A 27106-nucleotide genomic window follows, 5' to 3' on the forward strand; every position below is an offset into this window, starting at 1 on the left:
GTGAATAGTGCCGCAATAAACATACGTGTACATGTGTCTTTGTAGTAGACTAATTTATAATCCTTTGGGTATATACCCAGTAGTGGGATGGCTGGGTCATATGGTACATCTAGTTCTAGATCCTTGAGGAATTGCCATACTGTTTTCCATAATGGTTGAACTAGTTTACAATCCCACCAACAGTGTAAAAGTGTTCCTATTTCTCCACATCCTCTCCAACACCTGTTGTTTCCTGACTTCTTAATGATTGCCATTCTAACTGGTGTGAGATGGTATCTCATTGTGGTTTTGATTTGCATTTCTCTGATGGCCAGTGATGATGAGCATTTTTTCATGTGTCTGTTGGCTGTATGAATATCTTCTTTTGAGAAATGTCTGTTCATATCCTTTCCCCACTTTTTGATGGGGTTGTTTGTTTTTTTCTTGTATATTTGTTTGAGTTCTTTGTAGATTCTGGATATTAGCCCTTTGTCAGATGAGTAGGTTGCAAAAATTTTCTCCCATTCTGTAGGTTGCCTGTTCACTCTGATGGTAGTTTCTTTTGCTGTGCAAAAGCTCTTTAGTTTAATTAGATCCCATTTGTCAATTATGGCTTTTGCTGCCGTTGCTTTTGGTGTTTTAGACATGAAGTCCTTGCCCATGCCTATGTCCTGAATGGTACTACCTAGATTTTCTTCTAGGGTTTTTATGGTATTAGGTCTAACATTTAAGTCTCTAATCCATCTTGAATTAATCTTCGTATAAGGGGTAAGGAAAGGATCCAGTTTCAGCTTTCTACTTATGGCTAGCCAATTTTCCCAGCACCATTTATTAAATAGGGAATCCTTTCCCCATTTCTTGTTTCTCTCAGGTTTGTCAAAGATCAGATGGCTGTAGATGTGCGGTATTATTTCTGAGGACTCTGTTCTGTTCCATTGGTCTATATCTCTGTTTTGGTACCAGTACCATGCTGTTTTGGTTACTGTAGCCTTGTAGTATAGTTTGAAGTCAGGTAGCGTGACGCCTCCAGCTTTGTCCTTTTGACTTAGGATTGTCTTGGCAATGCGGGCTCTTTTTTGGTTCCATATGAACTTTAAAGCAGTTTTTTCCAATTCCGTGAAGAAAGTCATTGGTAGCTTGATGGGGATGGCATTGAATCTATAAATAACCTTGGGGAGTATGGCCATTTTCACGATATTGATTCTTCCTATCCATGAGCATGGTATGTTCTTCCATTTGCTTGTGTCCTCTTTTATTTCACTGAGCAGTGGTTTGTAGTTCTCCTTGAAGAGGTCCTTTACATCCCTTGTAAGCTGGATTCCTAGGTATTTTATTCTCTTTGAAGCAATTGTGAATGGAAGTTCATTCCTGATTTGGCTCTCTGCTTGTCTGTTGCTGGTGTATAAGAATGCTTGTGATTTTTAAACTGTCTCTCAGACCACAGTGCAATCAAACTAGAACTCAGGACTAAGAAACTCAATCAAAACCGCTCAACTACATGGAAACTGAACAACCTGCTCCTGAATGACTACTGGGTACATAACGAAATGAAAGCGGAAATAAAGATGTTCTTTGAAACCAATGAGAACAAAGATACAACATACCAGAATCTCTGGGACACATTTAAAGCAGTGTGTAGAGGGAAATTTATAGCACTAAATGCCCACAAGAGAAAGCAGGAAAGATCTAAAATTGACACTCTAACATCACAATTAAAAGAACTAGAGAGGCAAGAGCAATCACATTCAAAAGCTAGCAGAAGGCAAGAAATAACTAAGATCAGAGCAGAACTGAAGGAGATAGAGACACAAAAAACCCTCCAAAAAATCCATGAATCCAGGAGTTGGTTTTTTGAAAAGATCAACAAAATTGACAGACCGCTAGCAAGGCTAATAAAGAAAAAAAGAGAGAGGAATCAAATAGATGCAATAAAAAATGATAAAGGGGATATCACCACTGACCCCACAGAAATACAAACTACCATCAGAGAATACTATAAACGCCTCTACGCAAATCAACTAGAAAATCTAGAAGAAATGGATAATTTCCTGGACACTTACACTCTCCCAAGGCTAAACCAGGAAGAAGTTGAATCCCTGAATAGACCAATAGCAGGCTCTGAAATTGAGGCAACAATTAATAGCCTACCCACCAAAAAAAGTCCAGGACCAGATGGATTCACAGCTGAATTCTACCAGAGGTACAAGGAGGAGCTGGTACCATTCCTTCTGAAACTATTCCAATCAATAGAAAAAGAGGGAATCCTCCCTAACTCATTTTATGGTTTTTTTTTTTTTGTATTTTTTAGTAGAGACGGGGTTTCACCGTATTAGCCAGGATGGTCTCGATCTCCTGACCTCGTGATCCGCCCGTCTCGGCCTCCCAAAGTGCTGGGATTACAGGCTTGAGCCACCGCGCCCGGCCTGTTCAGATAGGTTCTTAAAGATGTTTTTAGTAATGATAAATTAATGCTTTTGAGTGGAGCCACCTTTTTTTCAAACTGAATTGAAGAAAAAAAAATAGCTTCTCTTAGTTGCCACCAGAGGGAGCCAGAAAGATTGATATGAGCTTTGAAATTCTCAGTGAGGAATATTCATCAGTAAGGAATTCCAGTGAACTCATATTAAGAATATTCCTTAAAGTGGAATATGTGTATAGTATGTTCTCATTTTGACTTAAAAGTTTAATGAATGTCTAGATATTGAAGTTCGGAAAGACATATAACATATAAAGTTGAAGTTTGGAAAGACATATAACATACAACAAAATATGAAGTTACTGTTTTAATGGTGGTTTTGTAGGCCAGATCCCAGCACTTTGGGAGGCCAGGAGGATTGCTTGAGCTCAGTAGTTCAGGACCAGTCTGGGCCACATAGCAAGACCTCTTCTTTACTAAAAACAAAAAAAATTAGCTCAGTGTGGTGGCACATGCCTGTAGTCCCAGCTACTCAGGAGGCTGAGGTGAGAGGATCATTTGAGCCTAGGAGATTGAGGCCATGGTGAGCTACTGTGGTGCCGTAGCACTCCAGCCTGGGCAACAGAGTGAGATCCTGTCTCAAAAAATAAAAAAAGTGATTTTGCTAGATTGCCTTTTCCCTCTTTCTTCCCTCTTGCCTTCCTTTCCTCTTTTTTTGAGTATGTATTAGTATTTTCTTATTAGTGTTTTCTTGTTTTTCTACTATGAATATATTATTGTATAATAAAAATGACATAGTAAATATAAGGAGTTTGAAGGCTGTTAAGGGGTTTATAAAGTGTATAAAATGTCCAAACTGCATCACCAGTCATTTGAATGCATTATTAATTTGCCTGGGAAATATTTTTCATATCAAAAAGGTAAAATATAGGCCATTCCTTATCTGGGTTTTCAGAATTCTGAATTAGTATAGTCTAAATTTAAGAGAACTTACTGAATAGAGATACAGAATGTTTTTAAATAGGGATTCAGACTTAGAACTGAGTTCATGGAATCACCTTTCTTTTGCATCTAATGGGCAAATGGTATAAAGTCAGGTAACCACTTTAATTGAATGTTTACCAAATAATCTGTACCCTTGTTTTTTGACAGCATGCTATAGAAAAAATTTAAAGTTTAGGATTAGATAGTCTCAAGTTTGAGTTTTAACTGTTGCTTGCTAACTGTAATTTTGGCAGGTGACTGAACTTCTCTGTTTCTTTTTATGAAGATGGTAATAAGTCTGTGTTGATTATAGTTGAGGACTATGCAAAGTGCTGGGTTAATAAAAGTTAATTTATTAGGTTTGCAACTGTAGTTTTATATTTTGCTACGCATCACATCCAACAACCAAACTGAACTGATTTATCCTTTAAAGAATCTATATTTACCCACACCCATAGCCATTCTAGAAACAGAATGGGTGTTCTTTACTTCACTAACTGTACTCATTTTACCACCTAAGGCATCTCACACTATATTCAACTGCCAGAATAATACTTGTATGTAACACAATTCCTCCCCCTTTAACCTTTTGTTTCATTTGATTTCTGTATTAATCAACTTCACTGCAGACACAAATAATCTCCAAATCTTGGTGGTTTGTCAGCATTATGGCACATGTAGGCTTTGGGCTGACTGTGCAAGTGGCTGCACTCCATATTTTCATCCTAAGATCCAGAATGATGGAGCAGCCTCTGTCTCTACCTGCCATTTTCATGGTAGTAAGCAGAATTCAGGGCTGGCTGTAACTTGTGATACCTGTTAAATCTTCTGCTCGGGAGTGGAGTACTTCATGACTGCCAGTGCATGTCACGTGGTCAGGTGCAGAGTCAGTGAGGTGCAGGGGTGCATATTTTTCACAGACAGGGCTGGTAAATACCAAACAGTAATATAATCTACCACAGTTTGTCCTGTTGATCACAAATATTAACTTTCTTTGCTTCGGCATACAAAATATATTTATCTCTTCCTCAAGGAAAATACTCCAAGAATTTCCTTCAGTAACATTAGTCTTGAAGTCTAAACCTCTTCAGGATTTCTACATCTTTTACCTATGCAGATTTTCTTGATCCAGAGATCAATGAACTAAAATACCAGTTCTGCCATCCATCTCTCCCAGTAGTGGAACAGAGACAGGATGTCCACAATAAACATTCCTGTTAAGAAAGGGGAAGAGTGGGTGGGGCATGGTGGCTCATGTCTGTAGTCCTAGCACTTTGGGAGGCTGAGGTGGGAAGATCACTTGAGCTCAGGAGTTTGAGGCTGCAGTGAGTCATGATCATACCACTGCACTCCAGCTCGGGCAACAAAGCAAGACACTGTGTATTAGTCTACTCACACATTGCTATAAAGAAATACCAGAGACTGGGTAATTTGTAAAGAAAAGAGGTTTAATTGGCTCACTGTTCTGCAGGCTGGACAGGAAGCCTAGTGGCATCTGCTTCTGGAGAGGCCTCAGGAAACTTACAATCAGGGCAGAAGGCAAAAGGGAAGCGGGCATGTCTTACATGGCTGGAGCAGGAGGAAGAGAAAGAGGGGAGGTGCTGCACACTTTAAACAACCAGATCTCATGAGAACAGCACCAAAGGGAGAAATCCGCCCCCATGATCCAGTCACCTCTCACCAGGCCCACCTCCAACATTGGGGATTACAATTCAACATGAGATTTGGGTGGGGACACTGATCCAAACCATATCACCTTGTATCTCAAACAATTTATAAATAAATAAAAGGGGAGGAAAGGAAGCATATAACAATTGTTGGTCCTTAGCAATGAAAATCTTACTGGATAAATGTAGCAAAGGTAACTTTTATTGGCCCTAGGGGATTTTCCTTGATTATTCACCCGGTTTGTTGTTTTCCATGACTCTTGGGTGGGTACTCTGTAAGGTGTTTCCTTTAATATATCATTCTTGTCTACATTTGAACAGAATATTGGAGGATATGCTCTTCTTGGTCAGGGAATGTTATAAGGGTTGAACACCTTTCTCAACCCACTTCTTGCCTATAGAAAATTGAGGGCCCAAAGGTAATCCAGAAGAATAATAGTTCCTTAATTCAAACAGAATGATGTTTTGGTGGTTGTATTTTTTCTTTTTATCTATTTGATTTTAGTCAGAGCCATGTGCCAGTAGCTACATCCTCAACTCGTTGAGATGTGCATTTTACTTTGGACTTCAGTACAGGTATCTTGAGGTTACTGGGCTTCCGTGGGTCCACATTCTTAGTTGCTGCCTGTCGGGGGAATCCCCCACCAAGCCATTTTGTTCCACTGAGTGGATTTACTGGGGGCAGCGTTAATTCTAAGGTCTTAGACAGTATGATGGCTACACTTCTGATTCGGTTTTTGCCCTGGGTTTGTGTCATAATTGACCTTTGAAAACACTTTTTTACTTGTTGGAAATGGGAAATAGTTGGGAGTGTCTACCTTGCAAGTCCAGGAATTTCAGGTTCTCTCTTTTTTTATCCTTACTTGCAAGTAGGCCCCTTTTCTGAGCCTCGCCTCTTCTCTTTTCTCTTCTCTTCTCTTTTCTCCTCTCCTCTTTCTCTTCCTCCCTCCCTCCCTCCCTTCTTCCTCCCTTCCTACTTTCCACCCTTCCTTCCTCTCTTCCTTCTTCCCTTCCTTCCTCCTTCCTATGACTGGGGGATTTCTTTTTCCTTTAATGAGTTAATCTAATGGTACTTTATTAAATCTACTTAATGACATCTGAAGTTCAGCTTTTATAATCTTTTTGTCAAGTTATTCAATTTTTTTATGTGACAGTTTTATTTACCACCGCCTTATGTGGGTTGCTATTTTTCCATTCTCCAATAACAGTTTTCTTGCTTTCTGCCACCTGGTTTCAAAGCCTAGGTCACATATTTTAAAATTGTTTTTTGTGATAGCTGTTGTTAAGGTAGCACCCCACTTTTGGTACCAAATTTTGCAGTGTTCAGCCATGTTACAGTAATTATCTCCAAATTTAAGTGGCTTCTCAAGATAACACACTTATATTTCCCACTAACTTTATATAATAAAATGTGATTCAACTTCAGTTCTGCCCTGACCTGTGGCTCTGCTCCAGACTTTTTCTCATTTGGGAAACAAGGCTGAAGAAACAGCCCTCGTAAGATATGTGCCAGTCTCTTCACAAAGTACTACAGCAAGAAGGCTGACTGTAACTTGGATTGCTGCTTCAAGCTTTTGGTAACATGCAGTGTACCTCACTTCTGTTCACATTCTATTGGTCAAACATATCACATGGCTGATCCCCAGAGCAGTAACCTAGGGATGTCTACTCCTAACACACACACACACACACACACACACACACACACACACACACACACACACACTCTCTCTCTCTCTCTCTCTCTCTCTCTCTTTCTCTCTCTCTCTCTCCCCCCTCCCTCCCTCCCTTCCCCTCTCCTTCTCTCTTTCTGTTCCTCTGTCTCTCTCTCTTACCTTGTAAGGAAGCAGGAGAATAAATAGTTTCAAATAGTAATGCAATCTACCATAACTTTCAGTTGATGTACGAAAAAATCAGAGTATATTCCTTTTTAAATGTAAGGACATACTACCTTAGTATGTTAATCAGGGGTATCCAGAGAAATAAAACTAATAGGATATATGTGTGTGTGTGTGTGTGTGTGTGTGTGTGTGTGTGTGTGTGTGTGTGTGTGTATATGGAAGTTTATTTTAAAGAATTGGCTGATGTGATTATGGTACTGGCAAATCTGAAATTTGTAGAGCAGGCAGGGAAGTCAGGCAGGATTTTCATGTTACAGTCTTGAGGTAGAATTGCTTCTTCTCTGGGAATCCTGTTTTTGCCCTTAAGCCCTTTAAGGGTTTGAGGCTTACTTACATTATAGAGGGTAATCTCCTTTACTTCAGGTCAACTGATTGTAGATGTGAATCACATCTACAGAATACCTTCAGAGTTACATCTGGGCTTGTGTCTGACCAAACAGCTGAGCAGCATAACAGAATCAAATTTACACAAAATTTAACCATCACATATACATTGTGCAATTTTGCAGACAGTAAAATATAAGTATGGAGAGTACTTTCTGGTAGGTCTTATGAGAAGGCAGCATGCAGATTAGCTTGATCAGAGCCAATCCGTGTCTTTTGGCCAAAGATCAGTGACTATCTAAAACAAGGATTGGCAGACTGTGGCCTACTGCCCATTTTTATAAATAAAGCTTTAGTGGAAAACAGCCATGCTTATTCATTACATATTGCCTATGGCTGTTTTAGTTTACAGTGGCAGAGTTGAATAGTTACAACAGAAACCACATGGTCTGCAAAGTCTAAAATACTTACTATGTAATCTTTTGCTGAAAAAGTTTGCCAAACCCTAAAGGATACACATAGAGAAGGCTCTTACGGTTCTTGCTCTGTTATGGTCCATGCCTAGTTTAGGGTTTCCATTCAAGTATGAATGTATACTGATCAGACATTACAGTAGTAGCAGTGTTTCATTGTTTGTTTGTTTGTTTTTTAGACAGAGTTTCGCTCTTGTTGCCCAGGCTGGAGTGCAGTAGTGTGATCTCAGCTCCCTGCAACCTCTGCCTCCTGGGTTCAAGCAGTTCTCCTGCCTCAGCCTCCTGAGTAGCTGGGATTACAGGCATGCGCCACCACATCCGGCTAATTTTGTATTTTTAGTAGAGACGAGATTTCTCCATATTAGTTAGACTGATCTCGAACTCCCGACCTCAGGTGATCTGCCCGCCTTGGCCTCCCAGAGTGCTAGGATTACAAGCATGAGCCACTGTGCCCAGCCATGTTTCAATGTTTGAAGCCACAAATTTATTAATAAAAATTAATAACTTCTTAATTTTTATTGCATGGCCAGATTGTCTTTTAGATCAGGTGCTGAGTTCAGCTTTTATCAATAAAACATATATGAATGCTGTTAGGTTTTAAATGAATACTTGGCATATCTTTGGGAAAGAGGAAAAAGTACTTTTTCTAATAAAATTTTATCAGCGTAATATTATTGATATTGTATCTATTTTCCTTTTGGGAGGGTAAAAAGACATATTTCTGTTCCCAACTAACCCCCTATTTTTAGGTAATGGATAAAAAAATTATAAACTATTATTTCTCAATTTGGCTGCTCTTCTTGTATCTATAAAATTGAATTAGACTACAAGATGTAAGATTTTGTATTTCTCAACCAAAGAATAATTGCAGCTTTAGTTAGTGGAGAGAGTCTAGGCTCTGGATTTAGACAGACCTAGGTTTAAATTTAGTGACTTATAACAACTGTTTTATTTGCTGATGACTCTGTAGGTCAGCAATTTGGGCTGGACTCTGCTACATGGTGGTTCTGCTGGTCTGGTCTGTCTGGGGTCACTCCTGTGGCTGCAGTCATCTGGTGGCTGCACGAGGACTGCATGGTCTAAAATGGCAGCAGTGATAATGTCTGGCACATGATGCCTGCTGGCGTGACTGGGTGGCTGGGCTCTTTTTCTGACATGCTCTCCTACCCTCAAGGGGGCTAGCTTGTTCACAGCATGCTAGCAGCATTCCCAGAGTAGAGTGGAAGCAGCAAGAAAGGTCACTTCTGCCACATTGTATTTGTCAAATTAAGTTACAAGTCCAGGCCGGATTCAACGGATGAGGAAGTAAATGTCATTTCTTGATGAGAGGAGTGGCTCAATCACATTGCAAAGGGCTGGGCCTATAGCAGTGAAAGAAATGGACAGTGGCTGCATCATCCACTGCCTTAAATTAGTTAGTTCCTTTATGCCCTATTTGGAAAGTAGAAATAACAGTTTGACTTGACTTGAAGGGTTCTTCAAGTTTAATAATTGTGTACATACAACACTTAGAGATTTTCCTCAACGATTTTGAAATAGAATCCTTATTTATAATGCTGTGTTTTTATTATAGATCTAAATATGAGAGCAAACATTCTTTCTCATTATTAATTTGGCCATGTATTTTTAACATGGGAGACATGTATTAAGACTCACTGGAAGGAAATCCTGTGTGAAATAGCTGTGTTTGGGGGAAAGTTATGCATTTGTGCAGAAGTATTATTCATTTAATAAAAGGAAGGGCAGCTAACTTTTAATAGGTTTACAAAAACATATGCTTTCCTATAACCCTCTGCTTTTATATATATAACCTTATAATTCACATTTTACATTCTAAAAATATTGGCTAATAGTGTAATGTTTGTTTTCAGTTTAGTATTTGAAGAGTCTTTTGAGTTGTAGCGAACATATTTTTGTTTAATTAATATTTCTTTGCAAAGCCAAGAAAAAACCAAAGGTACAAAAATATCTTTTGTTGGTTTTTATTGTGATAAAACCCCATCAGAGGCTCTTTAATAAGTGTATCTATTTTGCCTTTTACTTTGTTGAGAATAAACATAGAATGCTTTCTAAAACTCTCCTGTTTTGAGATACATATCAAACATTGGCAAAAATATTTGTTAAAATTCACCATAAGTATTACTATGTTCATTGGTGTATATAGGGATAGAAGGCAAAATGATCCTCTTTGGTTTTTAGCTTTATATTTAAAAATTTTTACTTATGACATTTAGGCTTTTTAAGAACTCTAATTTGGATACACTTTTCAAAAAATATCAAGGAACAAAATTTATTTTTTTCCAGATAATCAATCTTAGCATTTTTAAGGGAATATTAAACAAAATCTTAACTAGCCTGAAAGCTTCATTCTTGTATGATATACATTATAATTTGTTCTGTTTAAGGTCTGTGTATATATTTACTTAGTAATTTAATGCATCTCCTCTTGAGGAAGGGTAAAATAAGTAATATTACAGTATAAATGATAACTGTTAAATGTGGAGAAGGCACATCTTGTCTATATTTTAAATAAACTGTTTTAAGTGCCTAGACAGTTCTAATAAAGTAACAAATACCTGCATTAGGGAGGAGGGGTAGACAGTCTGGTATTTATACAACAGACTAGAATAGAATCAAACTGGGTGGTTAGGAAATCTTGGCAAAGCAATGCTTTCTGAGTCTTTCTGACTCCAGTTCTTTAAATTTTGTTTTCAGATTTGATAGCCACCTTAGATGTTGAAGAGGTTAGATTTTTTATTTAAATCATCATCATCTTTTTTGTCGTTTATATTTTTATGTAGAAGAATCCAGTAAAGTGAGATTAAGCCTGTTCTTGCCTTGGTCAGGAAAATGATTTTAGGATATAATTTTCCCTTTCCTCTGTTTGTTCCACTGAGTCCAAACTGCATACTTTCAAATCATACAGTGGAAGGATAACAGAAGTGAATGAGGCATAATTAACTAAGGATAACAAAAATAATAAAGAGAAGAGAGTCAGGGGTCAGGGAGAAAGAAGCTGGCTGTACAGCTTTTGTATCCCTGGTATATTTTAACATTCTTTTCTTTTTCTATTACATAAGCTCTAATTTGCTGTTATATAAGTGGGAGGAATAAATAACCTTTGGACTAAATGGAATGGGGGAAATACTTCTAGCCATCATCAATCCAATGAACTGTAGAACAGTTCTTAATTGTGCAGCCTAATCTTCAAGGAATGTTTATGCTTTGTAAGCTTTGCTCTCTGCTGTTTTGAATTGTGATACAGCTTGTGTAACAGAGAATGTTGGTAATTATAGGGTACTATAGAAGCCTGCTGTACTTTGTTAATTAGATGTTTTGGGGGAATTTGTCTAAATACCAATGATGTTTAGTTTTATTTAGGATATATATTTTTCCCTTTGGAGAAGACTTTCTTTTCTTGGAGCCTTATCTGGAGGATGGTGACTGTTTATGAAACTCTGTTTTGGGGAGTGCTATTTTTATGGTAGATTTTTTAGCATAGTTCATTGTAAAGTTTATTTAGATTTCTAGGTCTGAAGTGGGTGAGGTATATAAGGTATCTATTATATTAAGATAATTAATTCATCTTGCAAACATTTCAAAGCAAGTTAAGATTCAGCAGGTAATATTGCTCAATATAAATTCTTGGAAGTGAAAAAAAATAGTATGTCAGGATGAGTTATTTTTGTAGACTTGATTCCAAAGTGACCAAAAGAACTTCATGAAAATACAGTTGCCTTAATCCTTCAAGAAGTCCCTTTTGAAAAATGTTTATGATAAAACTGGGGAATCCCATATTATAGATCTGGTGGTGTCTGCCTTCTTATCTCATCCTGGGATTGTCTTACTCATGCATCAGCTACGTTGGCCTTCTTTCAGACATCCAAGCCCCTTTCACTAGTTGTTCCCACTGTCTGGGTTATAAATTCTTTGTCATTCGGATATCACCCTCAAAATGAGGTTCTTACAACAGCCTTTTCCAGTTACCCAACCTAACAGTCAACTCTCAGCATTTTCATCACATCTCCTTCCCTATTTATTTATTTTTTTGAGACGGAGTCTCGCTCTGTCGCCCAGGCTGGACTGCAGTGGCTGGATCTCAGCTCACTGCAAGCTCCGCCTCCCGGGTTCATGCCATTCTCCTGCCTCAGCCTCCCAAGTAGCTGGGACTACAGGCACCTGCCACCGCGCCTGGCTAATTTTTTGTATTTTTAGTAGAGACGGGGTTTCACCGTGGTCTCCATCTCCTGACCTCGTGATACGCCTGCCGCGGCCTCCCAGAGTGCTGGGATTACAGGCGTGAGCCACTGCGCCCGGCCCTCCTTCCGTATTCTTACGTGATAGTTTGTTTTCCTTGGTTGCTTACTTATCTTTCTTCATTAAAACATCAAGTTCCATGGGAAGAGAGACTTGGGCTGTCTTCCACTCCTGACAGTAGTAGGCGCTTCATGAAAGTTTGCATATGCAAATATGGAAGTTTTCATCCTTTTTGCTATAAAGGATATCTAAGTTTATTAGGTGGAAATTTTAAAAAGATACTTGCATTTTTACATTGAAGATTTTTTCCAGATGATTAGAGAAAAGAAGTAGCACAACTAGTACGAAGAGCAATGGACAAGAAGTCAATACAACAGGTTTCTTTAATCATTCTGCAACTAATTACAGTTGCCTTATAGCAGACCAAATCCCCTAATCTCCTAGTGACTCCGTTTCTGCATATATAAAATGAGAAACAGGGTTAACTTTCCATATGATATAAGGAGGCAAGTGAGGGCAGCACTGTGCAGGGAGTTTTTGGACTCCGTCAAAGAACTTTGTATTTATCCTACACGCAATAGAAAGCTACTGAAAGGATTTTAACTGAGGTGGGACAGGATATAGGGAAGTGGTGGTGGTGGTGGTATGATTAGGTTTCCATTTTAGAAAAATTACTGACTGCAGTGTGGAGAACACAAGGAAAGGGGCTAGCATGAATGAGAACAAACCATTTAGGAGATAAATGCAGCCATCCTGATGAGGGATGGTACTAACTTGGAGTAGGGTAATTTCAATGGACATGGAGATGAGCAGGTGGATTTCAGTAACTTGGGGAGGTAAAATCAGCAGGATTTGGTGATGGGGACCAAGGAAAGGAAGGTGTCAAGATTAATACCTAGATTTCTGTCTGTACACAACCAGATGGATTCTGATGTCTTTGCTGTATTAATGAAACTTGGAATAGGATCAGAATTCAGGAGGAAGAGCATGTTTTTGGTTTGGGACATGTAGGTGCTTTTAAAACACTCAAGAAGAATCATGAAGAAGGTACATGGAGATACACACATATTCCTGGAACTTAGAGAAGCCTGGGTTGCGGATGTGTTTCTGAGTCATTTGCATGTAGATTTTAATTGATATGTATATCATGAATATAAAGTGCTTTGTAGAACATAAAAGGCCACAGGTTGCGTTTGTCGTTTCCTAAATTTGTGGTGGTATTTCCAACCTGATTTTCTGCTTACCTTTTAATAGATAGGTTAGTCATCTTTGTAGAACTTTTCTGACTTTCCCTCTTTTGAACTATTTCTGTATTGCACACATAATTATTGTGGTGGTGTTATACTATACTGTAATTGTTTTGTGCATGTTTATATACATATCTGTCTGCCTTATTCTACTGTGAGATCAGTTGAAGAAAGTGACTGAGTTTAATTCCAGTCACCTGGTTGAGGCCAGGTATCGTGTCTATTTTCTTCCTCCGGGTATATCTAGCACCCTAAATATGGTGATTGGCACTATCAATTGATCATACATATTTGAATGTTGAGTGAAATATTTATATCCCTTTACACATAGGTGTTTAGTGATTATTTTGTTGCAATTTTTTTTTTTTTTTTTTAAGTACATTCGGGGTTTTGCCATGTTGGTCAGGCTGGTCTTGACCTCCTGACCTCAAGTAATCTGCCCGCTTTGGCCTCCTAAAGTGCTTGGATTACAGGTGTGAGCCACTGTGCCCGGCCTGATTTTTATTGAACAAATGAATTATCCAGTCTTCTGGCAGTTCTTTGGTACTTATTTTATAAACATTTTGTAAAATACACATTTTTTTTTTTTGCTGCTTCTCCCTATATTAGGGTTTAAAATTTTTATTTTGGGGTTTATGGATTCTATATTGTGCAAAGGAGGTCAATGAACCTTTGAAAATAAATATAAATGTTTCTGAATATGTGCTTTTGATATTATGATGTAATAAGAAAGATATATTTGATCCCTGCTTCTGGTTTCTGGCACACAACTGCTAAAACCCTTGGACTCTCCAGATAGATAAGAGTGCCTTTGTATGCTAATGAGATGACTGGGAGCCCCTAGATAGTTTGAGAATGGGGACTGGTCTTCCAGAAAGACCAAGCCATGATTAGAGGGTTAGGACTTTCAGCCCACCCCAACCTCAGGGGTGGGGAAAGGGGCTGATGGTTGAGTTGATCACCAATGACCAGTGATGTAATCAGTCATGCCTATGTAATGTAGCCTCCATGAAAGCCCCAAAAGGACAGGGTTCAGAGAGCTTCCTGGTTGCTGAACATGTGGAGGCACCTGGAGGATGGTGAGCCAGGAGAGAGGGCAAGAAAGCCCTTTACACCTTCCCGCATTCTTTGCCTTTTGCATCTCTTCCATCTGCAAGCTTGGTAACATCCTTTACAATAAATGAGTAAGCATAAGTAAAGTGTTTCCCTGAGTCTTGTGAGCTGCTTTAGCAAATTAATCATGGGTCATGGGAACGCTGATTTACAGGCAGTTGGTCAGAAGCACAGGTCACAAGCTGGGGCTTGCAATTGGCATCTGAAGGGTGGGAGTGACAGTCTCATGGGACTGAGTCTGTAGCTCTGTGCGATCTGACACTATCTCCAGGTAGCTAGTGTCAGAAATGAGTTAAATTGTAGGAGACTCAGATGGTGTGTGCTGGAGAATTGCTCCGTAAGTGGGGAAAACCTCTCTGCATTTGGTCACAGAAGTATTCTGTGGTGAGTGTGAGAGTTGGGAAAAGTTTGGTTTTTCCTATCTCACCGAGTGCTTATATGCAATTATAAATAAAAAGAGGGTCCATTGCTTTCGTCAGATTTATTTTTATTTATTTTTTGGAGACAGGGTCTTGCTCTAACAGACAGACTGGAATATAGTGGCACGAACTTGGCTCACTGCAGCCCCGACTTCCCAGGACCAGGTGATTCTCCCACCTCAGCCTCCCAAATAGTTGGGACTATAGGTGTGTGCCACCATGCCTAATTTTTTTGTATTTTTTGTAGAGATAGGGTTTCGTCATGTTGCCCAGGCTGGTCTCAACTCCTGGGCTCAAGTGATCCCAAAGTGCTGGGATTATAGACGAGAGCCACCACGCCCTGCCTCATTAGATTTTTAAAGGGAGCCATGACACCAAAATTATTAAGATCTGTGAATTAGATACTTTTGTTCAGGATGACTCCTCTTGGCTTTAAGCAGTTTTCTATCAAAGTTTTGCTATCATCCTATATAAATTACCTTTAGGCTAAAACTAGTCACCTAATCATTTTAGTTATGATGTGTTGACTAGCCATGAAACAGTATAAGATATTTCATATGGATTTGCATATATGTTAAGGTCTGTTTATTTGCATATAAATTTCTTAGGAGACTTTTTCTGTCTTAAATATTGAATAAATATTCAGTATTGGACTCATAGGCTTAAAGAAATGTTGTTTAGACTTTTTAACAGAAAAGAGTCTAGATGTAAAGTTTTTAATAATGGTTATTTCTGCATGGTGGAATTATGGGGTATATCTGTTTTCATTTATAAACTTAAATGTATTCTAGGCTTTCTACACAAAACATACATTACTTTTCAAATTAAAAATTTTATATATCTGGAAAAGTTATGAATTTCTAATTGATATTAATATGAGAGTCAGTGTCAAAACTTTTAAGTGATTTTTTATGTTGATGTAGAGTTTAAAGTTATCCAGTTAGATCTACCTAGTGAAATAACTGATTTATGTTAAAATGTTTGTTCTCCAGAAACAACTATATTTGTCTTTTACCATAGATACTTTGGTTTGCTGCATTCTGAATAGGATGAACGTCTCTTTTTCAAACCAACATAATAACTGACTGTAGAAATTTACTTGTTATAATATATGGTAAACATTAATACCCCTCAAAAAAATTACTACTTCCTTTTAGAAGGCTTTCATTTGATATTATGGCGCTTACCTTGTAAGTATATGACTGTGGACTGACTAAGATATGTTGATATGTTAATACTTTCTTTTGAAGCAGATAGGTATCTTTTGTTAAAGGATTGGAGTGGAAAGGGTGTGCTGCTTTTCCTGCCACATTAATGACTCAGTGAAAGGCATTGGTGATAACGATGTATTGCAGTTTAAATATGTATACATCAGCTAATTTATTAACAGTGAATGAAATATACAGAAGTTGAGAGAATAGTTTATTATAATGAACTCCCATGAACCTATAACTCAGCTTTAACAGTTATTAACCTGTGGCCAATCTTGTTTTATCTATACTCCCAACCCCCTGATTGATTTTTTAAAAATTAGTATTTGTTAGTATTAATCATGAAATAGGCTGGCCGGGCACAGTGGCTCACACCTGTAATCCCAGCACTTTGGGAGGCCGAGGTGGGCAGATCACTTGAGGTCAGCAGTTCAAGACTAGCCTGGCCAACGTGGCAAAATCCTGTCTCTACTAAAAATACAAAAATATTAGCCGGGTGTGGGTGGTGTGCACCTGTAATCCCAGCTACTCGGTAGGCTGAACCAGGAGAATAGCTTGAACCTGGGTGGTGGAGGTTGCAGGTTGCAGTGAGCTGGTATTGTGCCATTGCACTCCAGCCTGGGTGACACAACAAACTCTGTCTCAAAAAAAAAAAAAAAGAAAAAGAAAGATGGTCTTGAGAAATTACATTTATGTTTTTATTATTAATTGTACTGAAAACACATAACATAAACATTTACTGTCAACAATTTTAAATTCATGTGTTGAGTATGTTCACATTGTTATGCAACTGATCTTTAGAACGTTATCTTGGAATATTGAAACTCTATACCCATTAAACAATAGCTCCACATTTCTGCCCCTGTCACAGCCCTGATATCCACCATTGTTTTTGTTTTTCTGTAAATTCGACTACTTTAGGTACCTCATGTAAGTAAATCTTACAGTATTTGTCTTTTTTGACTCGCTAATTTCATTTAGCATAATGTTTTCAAGGTTCATCTATGTTGTAGCATGTGACAGGGTTTCCTTCTTTTTAAGGCTCAGTAGTATTCCATTGTATGCATATGCCACATTTTGTTTATCCATTCAACCATCAATGGACATTTGGATTATTTCCACTTCTTAGCTATTGTGAATAATGCTACTATAAATATGGATATGCAAATATCTCTAGGAGACCCTGCTTTCAACTCATTTGGATATATACCCAGAAGTAGGATGGCTGGATCATATGGTAGCTCTATTTATAATTTTTTGAGGAATCACCATATGCGTTCCATCGTAGTTGCACTATTTTACAATCCCCACAGTGCACAAGGGTTCTAATTTCTACACATTCTTGCTAACACCTGTTCTTTTCTTATTCCTTTTTTTGGGATGTTAGCATTCCTAATGTGAGTGTGAGGTTATATCTCACTGTGGTTTTGATTTGCTTTTCTCTAATGATTAGTGACATTGAACATCTTCTTATGCTTATTGGCTATTCATATATTATCTTTGTAGAAATCTTTATTCAAGTCCTTTGCCCATTTTAAAATCTTTGTTGTTGTTGAGTCATAGTAATTTAAAAATGTAATTTATGTATTAGCCCCTTATTAGATATATGATTTGCAGATATTTCTGTGCATTCTGTAGGTTGCTTTTTTATTGTGTTGTTTCTTTTGCTGCACAGAAGTTTGATATAGTTTCATTGGTCTAGTTTTGCTTTTGTAGCTGAGCTTTTGGTCTCACGTCCAGGAAATCATTGCCAAATCCAATTTATGAAGTTTTCTCCTGTGTTTTCTTCTAGGAGTTTTACAGTTTTGGGTCTTATGTTTAGGTCTTCAATCAATTTTGAGTCATTTTTTGCATCTGGTGTAAGCTAAAGGTGCAACTTTATTCTTTTGCATGTGGATATCCAGTTTTCCCAATACTGTTGAGGAGGTTTTTCTTTCTCCATTGAGTGCTCTTGGCACCTTGTTGAAGATCATTTGACTGTTATATGAGGGTTTATCTGTGGGCTGTTTACTTTATTCCACTGGTCTATATGTCTGTCTTTATGCCACTTTTGACCCTGTTTTGATTACTATAGTTTCATAAGCTTTGGAATCAGGAAGTATGAGGTTTCCAACTTTCTTCTTCCTTTTCAAGACTGCCTATTTGCGGTCCCTTGAGATTCCATATGAATGTTAGGATTTATTTTTCTATTTCTGCAAAAAATGCCATTGGGATTTTGATAGGGATTGCACTGATCTCTGGATTGCCTTGGGTGGTATTGACATCTTAATGGTATTAAGTTTTCCAAACCTGTGAACCTGGGATGTCTTTAAATTTATTTGTCACTTTTTAATTTCAAAAATGTTTTGTCATTTTCAGTGTACAAATTTTCCACCTAATTGACTAGGCTTATTCCTAAGTATTTTTTAATTTTTGATGCTATTGTAAATGGAATTGTTTAATTTTGTTTTGGATTGTTTATTGTTGTTGTATAGAAATGCAACTGGTTTTTGTGTGCTCTTTCCCACACCTTTGGTGAATTTATTCTAACAGGTTTTTGTTTTGTTTGTGTATATGAGTGTGTATCTATAATCTTTAGAGTTTTTTTTACAAATAAGATCATGTCATTTGAGAACAGAGATGATTTCAACTTCTTCCTTTCTGGTTTGGATGTCTTTTATTTCTTTTTCCTGCCTAATTTCTCTGAGTAAGACTTACAATTCTATGCTAAATAGAAATGGCCAGAGCAGCATCTTTGTCTTCTGCCTGATCTTATAGGAAAAGCTTTCAATTTTCCATAGTTGAGTGTAATGTTAGCAGTGGGCTTTTCATATGTGGTCTTTATTGTGTTGAGGCAGTTTCCTTCTAGTCCCAGTTTTTTGGGTATTTTTACCATGAAAGGATGTTGAGTCTTGTCAAATGCTTTTTCTTTATCAACTTATATGATCATTGTGATTTTTGTCCTTTATTCTGTTAAGGTGGTATATTACAATGAATTTCATATATTGAAACGTCCTTGCATTCCAGGAATAAAGATTATACACTTGATCATGGTGTATAATCTTTTAAATGTGCTATTAGGCCGGGTGCGGTGGCTCAAGCCTGTAATCCCAGCACTTTGGGAGGCCGAGACGGGCGGATCACGAGGTCAGGAGATCGAAACCATCCTGGCTAACACGGTGAAACCCCGTCTCTACTAAAAAATACAAAAAAAAAAAAAAACTAGCCGGGCGAGGTGGCGGGCGCCTGTAGTCCCAGCTACTCTGGAGGCTGAGGCAGGAGAATGGCGTAAGCCCGGGAGGCGGAGCTTGCAGTGAGCTGAGATCCGGCCACTGCACTCGGCGACAGAGCGAGACTCCGTCTCAAAAAATAAATAAATAAATAAATAAATAAATAAATAAATAAATAAATGTGCTATTAGATTAGGTTTGCCCTCTGATTGTTTTGATTATTTTTGAAGCACATACCAGGCATCTTATCACTTGATTCATTTGATCTAAAAATATTTCAGTACGTATTTTTAAAACATGGGGATTTTCAGAAATAATTATAAGATTATCACATCAGAAATCTCAGTTTACTGTAATTCTTTAATGCCATCCAATGTCCAGTCAGTAGTCGTATTTTCTCAATTGTTTTATTTTTATAAATACAGTTTGTTTAATCAGCGTACTTAAGTTCTGTGACTTAGGATTGCTTGGTAGGTTTCTGAAGTCACTTTCAATTTATAGGTTAAATTCTGTCTTTTTCATCTTGCCATATTTTGTTTAAGAAGCCATGGTTTACTCAATGGTAGATCTTTCTGATTGCATCCTGTGATGCAATCTTTGTGATATAGTTTATTATATTTCTCTGTCCCCAGTATTTCTTGTAAATTGTTACTTCTAGGGGTTTGGTTGGATTTTTATTTTTGTATTTTATTTTATTTTTTTGAGACGGAGTTTCTCTCTTGTTGCCCAAGTTTGGGTGAAATGGCGCGATCTCGGCTCACTGCAGTCTCCGTGTCCTGTGTTCAAGCAATTCTCCTGCCTCAGCCTCTGGAGTAGCTGGGATTACAGGCATGCACCCCCATGCCTGGCTACTTTTATATTTTTAGTATAGACGGGGTTCCTCCATGTTGGTCAGGCTGGACTCGAACTCCTGACCTCGGGTGATCCGCCTGCCTCGGCTTCTCAAAGTTCTGGGATTACAGACGTGAGCCACTGCGCCCGGCCACTTCTTTATTAATTTGTTAAAGAGTGTTTTTCTGATGAGTAATGTTAAAGCAAACTAAATATGGCCTGAGAAGGACTCTGTACTTCTATATTTGAGTCCTTGCAGATGAACTATAACCTAACTTAATCGGTAGGCAAGATTGAAAACCTAATTTAGGAGTATGTGCCCGTAACAATAGCTGAGTCTTGGCCAATCCCAGCAGCCACATACTTCAACCACTCATACACTGCTGAGTGTTCAAACTGTATTCAAATACGACAAACGCCAACCTGTAACTAGTCCAGCTATTTCTGTACCTCCCTTCTGATTTCTATACATCACTTCCCTTTTTAATCTATAAATTTGTTCTGATCATAGGGCATCCCTGGGGTCTCTCTGAATCTGCTGTGATTCTATGGGCTGCCTGATTTCTGAATTGTTCATTGCTCAATTAAACTCCTTTAAATTTAATTCAGCTGAAATTTTTCTTTTCACAGTGACACTGACCAGGTGCGGGAGCACTTGTGACTATCGCCAGTGCCTACCATTTTTGGGCATAAACATCTACCATGCATGGTGCTGAGATCATTCATATCTATTAGCTGTTTGATTTTACACATATAGGTTCTCTATTGTTATCCTTGCTTTGTAGTTGAGGGCACTGGTGCCTAGAAAGTGTAAATAAATTATCCCAGTAGTATACAGCAGGTAGGTAGCAAAGCTGGACTCTGAACCCAGGTTTGCCTGACTTTTGAGTCAGGCAAAATTCTGAAGAATGTGTGTTTTAACTAAAGTGCTTTTTGAGGAGTTCAGTGGGATTTGTAGACTGGTAAAGAAAGACTTGCAGTGTGGGATGTGCAGGAGTAAGTGTGAAGAAGGATCTTTTATTGACCATGAGCAGTAGGATCTGTTTGCTCAGTTGCAATCAACTGAACCACTCATGGGCTAACTGCCCTCACCTCAGGCCAATAGATATTTGTTATCTGAATGTAGATAGTTTACTGGGAAGCAATGTTGCTGGTAAATGTGTGTTACAGATCTAGCCTATTTAACAATTTAGTCCAAGGATTGGGACTAAAGAGGATTCATCAAGCAGATGTGGATTCTGGTCCTTAAGGTGGATGAGAATCTAGTGACTGGCTACCAAATTACTTATTGAAAAATTAGTTTTACAGTTTCAAACCAGATACAGAAGAAACCTTAGATATAGTCAAATTAGAGGGGAGCTGAGGAAACAGACAGTATGCAAATAAACAGATAAACATCTGATATAATGACAGATATTGATGAGCTCCCTGCAGAAAAGTAAAACAGGGCACAAGGATAAAGAGTGGTGGGGTAGAGTGGGACTGGGGGCCGTTTAGATGCAGAGGTCTGAGAAGCCCTCTCTAAGGAAGTAACATTCGAGAAGAACCTGAAAGTAGGGGAGGGAAGAACCTTATAGGTACAGGGGACAGCAAAGGTGGGAATTTGCCTAGGGCTCTTGGGAAATAGCTGTGAAGGAAGGTGTGAGAGCAGGCACAGAAGATTACGCCACAGAGGCTGGGGAGGTGGCAGACAGCTCAGGACATCCATAATACTAGGACACACAATTCTATCTCCTGAGCGCGGGCAGCTCCTTATATGGCTTTAGTTATTTGTTCCTGTTTTCCATCTTCCTTTGCCTTTGCTGTCCTATTTCTAGAAAGAATGTGCTTGCTTTGTTACCCAAAGGACAGGGTCTGAGTTCTATCACAGATTTCCTCAGAAGAACGTGACACAAACCGGGCGGAGTCTCTGGGTTTAGCCAAATGAATCCATTGTGATATCTCGTGGTTTGGGGGAAAAAAACAATCATTGTTTCAAAAATAAGATATGGTATATGACCGTTATATATTTTATAATTAGAATATGGGCCTAATGTTTTAAATTTAGTAGGAAACTAATTTCTTGTGGAAGTACATAGCAGAATTTTTAACTGGCAGCATGATCTATAATATAGCAGCTACCTCCTTCCTGTAAACACTTGTGTTGGAATGTTTTGCATTCCCATGAAACAATTTTCCCAAATGTGCCTTTTTAGAGGAAGTGTAAATTATTCTCATGCTATTGTGGTAATGAGAACATGGTTTTAAAAAAGAAAAAAAAAAAAGACCACCACCACTAACAACCACAAAAAAACCACCCTGAACTTGCACCGGCTTTGGTAATGTAAGAAATGTTGATACAAGTATGCTATCATAGAGAATGCAGAGAAGTTACCTGGTTTGTCCCCAAATGGAGATTTTTTTAATAGTCTAGCTCGTTGTCTAATGTGTATTTGCCTCCTTTACTGTTTAACCAGTTTTTTTTTTTAATCCAGTGAATCCAGGTAATTTGACTTTCCACTGATAAAATATTTACTTGTCATATTAGGCAGGGTGCTAAACTTGGAAATTAAAAGTACTGAGTTAAATTTAAAATTTGTTGAAAAGTATTCATCATGATGTATTCTATTTAATGTTTTGGCAGTGCCTCTGGCTCTTCTCATTTAACATGCTGGGAGACAGACTGGCAGCAGTTGTAAGTTGAAACCTGGTTGTATGCAGAATGAGACTGATAGGGGTACAAAGTAAAATGGAGAAAATTTGAAAGTGTTACTGTGTGTTTCCTTAAATTAAAATGTGACACGTTTGCTTAAAATAGAGTTTGTCAGGGCTATTATAACTTCCATGTTAGATGATCCTAAGACTGAAACTGGTTTTAAATATTGTTCTGAGGAATAACCAAATTTGTCTCTTAAAATGTTGTCATTATGTCACACAATTTGTTTTTATATAATAAGCATGTTTTACAATATGTTTGAGTCATTTTCCCCAGTAGACCTGAAATTTATTACTCAGAGGAGAAGCATGCATTTACAATATATTCTTAGCTGCTCCTTTCTGTCATTCAGCTGTCAAGTCCTATGGAATCTAAAATAGACCTCAACCAATGGGAGACAGGCTCCACACTGTTTACTGGACAATTCGGATGTGGACAGTTTTATCATGCACTGCAGCGTCTGTGTTGCAGTGTTGAGGCAGCAGGATGCAGAGTGCTGTTCAAGTTTTCCAGTGGGGTCCCTCAAAGGGACAACTTTGAAAGATAGCTAGCTTCTAAAGAATAAGAAATAGATAGTTACTGTACCTGACTTGGGGCTGCTGTTAATCAAGTGCTGCATTGCAAGGAAGATAATATTCAAGCGTTATGAAGGCGGAGAAGGATCCTGAAGACGAAGAAAATATCGTTAGAGATCCAAGCTAAGTGTAGCACAGCATGTGAGGGACTGAGTCACTTGTCAGGAGTTTGTCTGAGGGTTTGCTTTGTGAGCTTACAGAGATTTGTAACTTAATGCAAAGTAGTTTGCCATTAGCAACAAGAAACTAAATCCTGTCTATGATGAACTGTTGGTTTTCTTGTGCTCCTAAGAACAGAGTAGGTATCCCAGTAGTCTAGTGTAACAAAAGATTCTTGGTTAGGCTTGCTGAACTGTGTTCTTTTAAAATGCACTACTGTTTTATTAATTTGGTTTGCTTTATTTTTTTCTTCTTGATTTAGTTGATTAGCAGATTGGGGTTAGTAATAGAAAACAAAAGTTCTTTCTTTCTCTGGGTTTAAAAAGCACATGATAAAATCTTAATAATTGTACAGTGTTACTGTTAACTGACAGTGAATCACAGCTGAAAATGGTACTTGGTGTAGAACTGAAAGTCATATGATAATGTGAGACTTTAATCACATTTAATTATCTTTAAAGAAAGCCTTATTTTTGAATTTTTACAACTTTTTGGTGATTTAAATGGCTCTTTTTTCCACCAGCAAGTTTACTTGGAAATAAACTTGAGATTATTTTAATTGTAAGGATAGACTAATCAAATCTAGAACAAGTGTGTTAAGTGTGATTTAATCCTTTAGACATTTGAAAATACAATGTCTTGTAAGCTTATGTTCACTACCACTCCCCAAATTGTAGTCAGTAAACTGTTTTGTTTTTGTTTTAAAGCTTAAGAAAGGTGATACATAAAATGTAGCTTAGATTTGGAGCCCATAGGTAGGGTTATTCTATAAGTTGGCAGTTTAAACTTTTGAAGTTAGGAGGAAGTGGGTTCATCACCAAATTTAACTAATTTAGAGACAATTCTAAAATCTGTGTAGGTACTTGAACCAGGTTCCATTAAAATATTAAATTACAGGAGTAAGTTAAAATTTTAATGTATTTGTCTTTTTTCATATTCATTCTCTACATCAAGTAATTTTACATTACCTGTTTAACAAGAAAATTAGTGATGGTGATTTGTTTTACTTTTCTTTTTTGGTTTATAGGGAATAGTAGATATAAAATTATCATATTGATCAAACATTTAGAGGATATACAGGTGATTCAGTTTTTTTCTCAGAGATTTGTTAGGGTATTTGTAGCCATAGGATTTGTTTTGTAAGTTAAGTGAAAAATACCCAGATCTTTTTTTGTTCTAGAAATAATACTGGATTTAGCACAGAATTTACTAGTAAACTGGTATAATATTTTAAAAGGCTAAAATCTCACCGTTTAACATGTATTTTAGTTCTATATTCTGACATTTATGCTTATTGAGAAAAGATCTAGGTTATTGGCTTCAGAATACCTTGAATGTATTTTCGCTTATCAAAGTTAGAGATAACCTTGATATGATTAAAATGTATGTTATGAGACATCCTCCTTAAAACCCCCACCTTTAATCTTCTAAATACACATACACAGAATTTTTATTAAAATTAAAAATCTATTTTTTATAAAAACAATACATATGGAATATAAAAAGGGAGAAAATGAAAGTGAGCTGTGATCTTAGTATTTTCAGATGTTAAGCAGTTAATACTTTAGAGTCTGTCATTTTTAGCTTTTTCTATGTAAAAGTTTTATTCTAATATATAAACAATGCATTGCTTTCTCTATAGAATATGTGTGCGTATATTTAATTTGCCTCCATAAATATATTTCCAACAGTACTTTTTAAATAAATGTCTGTTGGTGGGGGGGTAGTTTCTTAAAATGTATATAGAATTCCACTGCATCTAAGAGTCCTAGGAGATATGTAACCAGAGCCAAATCTGAAAGTGTGATTTGAAATCTGAAAGGGTGTGGGAAAACCACACTGATTTTGGAACTATAAAAGTCATGGTTGGGCTTGAACACTTAAGACATTTACTGTCTCTGGGGCCGTGGCTTTTCTTATCTACTAAATGGAGATGATAATTTTAGTTTACTGGGGTTGGTTGGGACCTTAGTGCCTGGTACAGGGTAGGTGTTCAGTAGTTACTGATTTTCTTTTTTGCCTCAAAGGCAAAGAGAACTGGGCAGAGAACAAAAGAAACATGCTTTCCCTCAAAAGTATAATTTTAAATGTTTCTTGTATATCTTGTGTCTTGTATATCTTGTTTAAGATACACAGATTTTATAACTCTGCTCTCCTAATGAAGTTAGCACAGAAGGGAGAAGGAAATTTGGAATGCAATTGGAAAATAAGTTATGTATTATGCAGTACTGCTTTCTCTTCTCTTTTTTTCCCTTTCTTTAGAAAATCTTAACTAATGTAGTATGCCATATTTACTTTTTTTTTTTCATTTTTGTAGCATGCAGCAGATTGGAATAAATATGATGACCGATTGATGAAAGCAGCAGAAAGGGGGGATGTAGAAAAAGTGTCCTCAATCCTTGCTAAAAAGGGGGTCAATCCAGGCAAACTAGATGTGGAAGGCAGATCTGCGTAAGTATTATTGATGATAAAAGCATGTCTGAAGGGAATTGTCTTGGGATACAAATGAAACTTGTGAATTGTAGTTATCAACTTATTAAGAAATTCTGCCAAAACCTGCACTATAAAATCTTTCAAACAAACTAATAATTGTTCTCAATTTAAAATATTTACAGTCTAGAGAGAGAACACCAGAATACTATCCAGTGGTCTAGAATTGTTTAGGCCCGGTGGCAAACCACAGCCTATGGTTATTTGGTGCATTTTCATTATAAGCCTTTTTGTATTCCTTATCATATTTGCTCTTTGAAGCAGCCTGATAAAAGAAGTGGGAAAAAGTTTACGGAGGTTAAATAATTTGGTCTCATTTCAGGTAAAGTCACAGAGCTGGAATGTGAACCTAAGCTTTGTGTCTTTGAAGAGTTCTGTAAATTACACTGTCTTTTCTCCCAACCCCCAATCCATTTTTATACTTGGATAATTCACTTAAATGAGAATGCTTAGAGCAGAAAGGAGGCAGAATAACTAGTGTGACTTAGGGAGATACAGGTAATAATCTCACCCTTTTGTTTTTTTGTTACTGAGGGGAACTGCTGGCTTGTATATATGCTTATGAACCATGTGTCTTGTCTTCTCCCCCTCGTCTCAAATCTTCATTATTTCCTTTCTTGCTGTGGGTGGGGAGCAGTTGGGTTAAAGGGTAGATCTAGTGTCTGTTATGACCCTCTATACTTATAGCTTTTAAAACCTTATCTGGGAACCCTTCCAAAGTTAGAGGTGAAAAGTCTCATTTCCTAAAAATTCTTCTCAGTCTTGTACTTGCATGAATTTATTCAGAATATTATAACTGGAAACCAGATACTAAATATAGAAACAAATATTAGGAAGTGAATAGTTAATGTGTGATGTGGGTCACTGCCTTGGAATGCTTAGATATTAAATATAGTAAAGATAACAAAGCAGGACTATAAATTAAGTAGTTTTTAAGAGCAATAAAGTTGGAAAAGTTTCAAGTTCATAATGTTTCACTTTTATCAAGTAGCAGTTTGATAGTTATAGAAACATTGGTTATTTTGAATCTTGCCCCATTACTGAATTTTAAGCTATTTATAGGGCTCACAGTATAAATTGTGAAAATTTAATATCCAAAAGTGACATTGCTTTTCATGTTTCTTTTTTCTCAAATGCTAAGATGATAAAAGATAAA

General features: G+C 37.4%; 1 protein-coding gene across 5 annotated transcripts in view; it reads left to right on the forward strand.

The window, feature by feature from the left end:
* The window catches only part of UACA (uveal autoantigen with coiled-coil domains and ankyrin repeats), a 102647-nt gene that overhangs the window by 37270 nt on the left and 38271 nt on the right, over positions 1–27106 (forward strand). For 2 of the 5 annotated variants that reach the window (XM_010363660.2, XM_030929756.1), the window contains exon 2: positions 25778–25911. The exons of 1 other annotated variant lie outside the window; for it this stretch is intronic. In XM_010363660.2, coding sequence (XP_010361962.2) covers positions 25778–25911 — 134 coding nt within the window. Of the gene's footprint in view, positions 1–22654; positions 22706–23169; positions 23600–25777; positions 25912–27106 lie in introns of those variants that run through there. 2 more of the 5 variants (XM_030929753.1, XM_010363661.2) reach the window with 2 other exon arrangements.

The sequence above is a fragment of the Rhinopithecus roxellana genome, chromosome 5, assembly GCF_007565055.1.
Source record: "Rhinopithecus roxellana isolate Shanxi Qingling chromosome 5, ASM756505v1, whole genome shotgun sequence".
In the NCBI taxonomy this organism is placed as follows: domain Eukaryota; kingdom Metazoa; phylum Chordata; class Mammalia; order Primates; family Cercopithecidae; genus Rhinopithecus; species Rhinopithecus roxellana.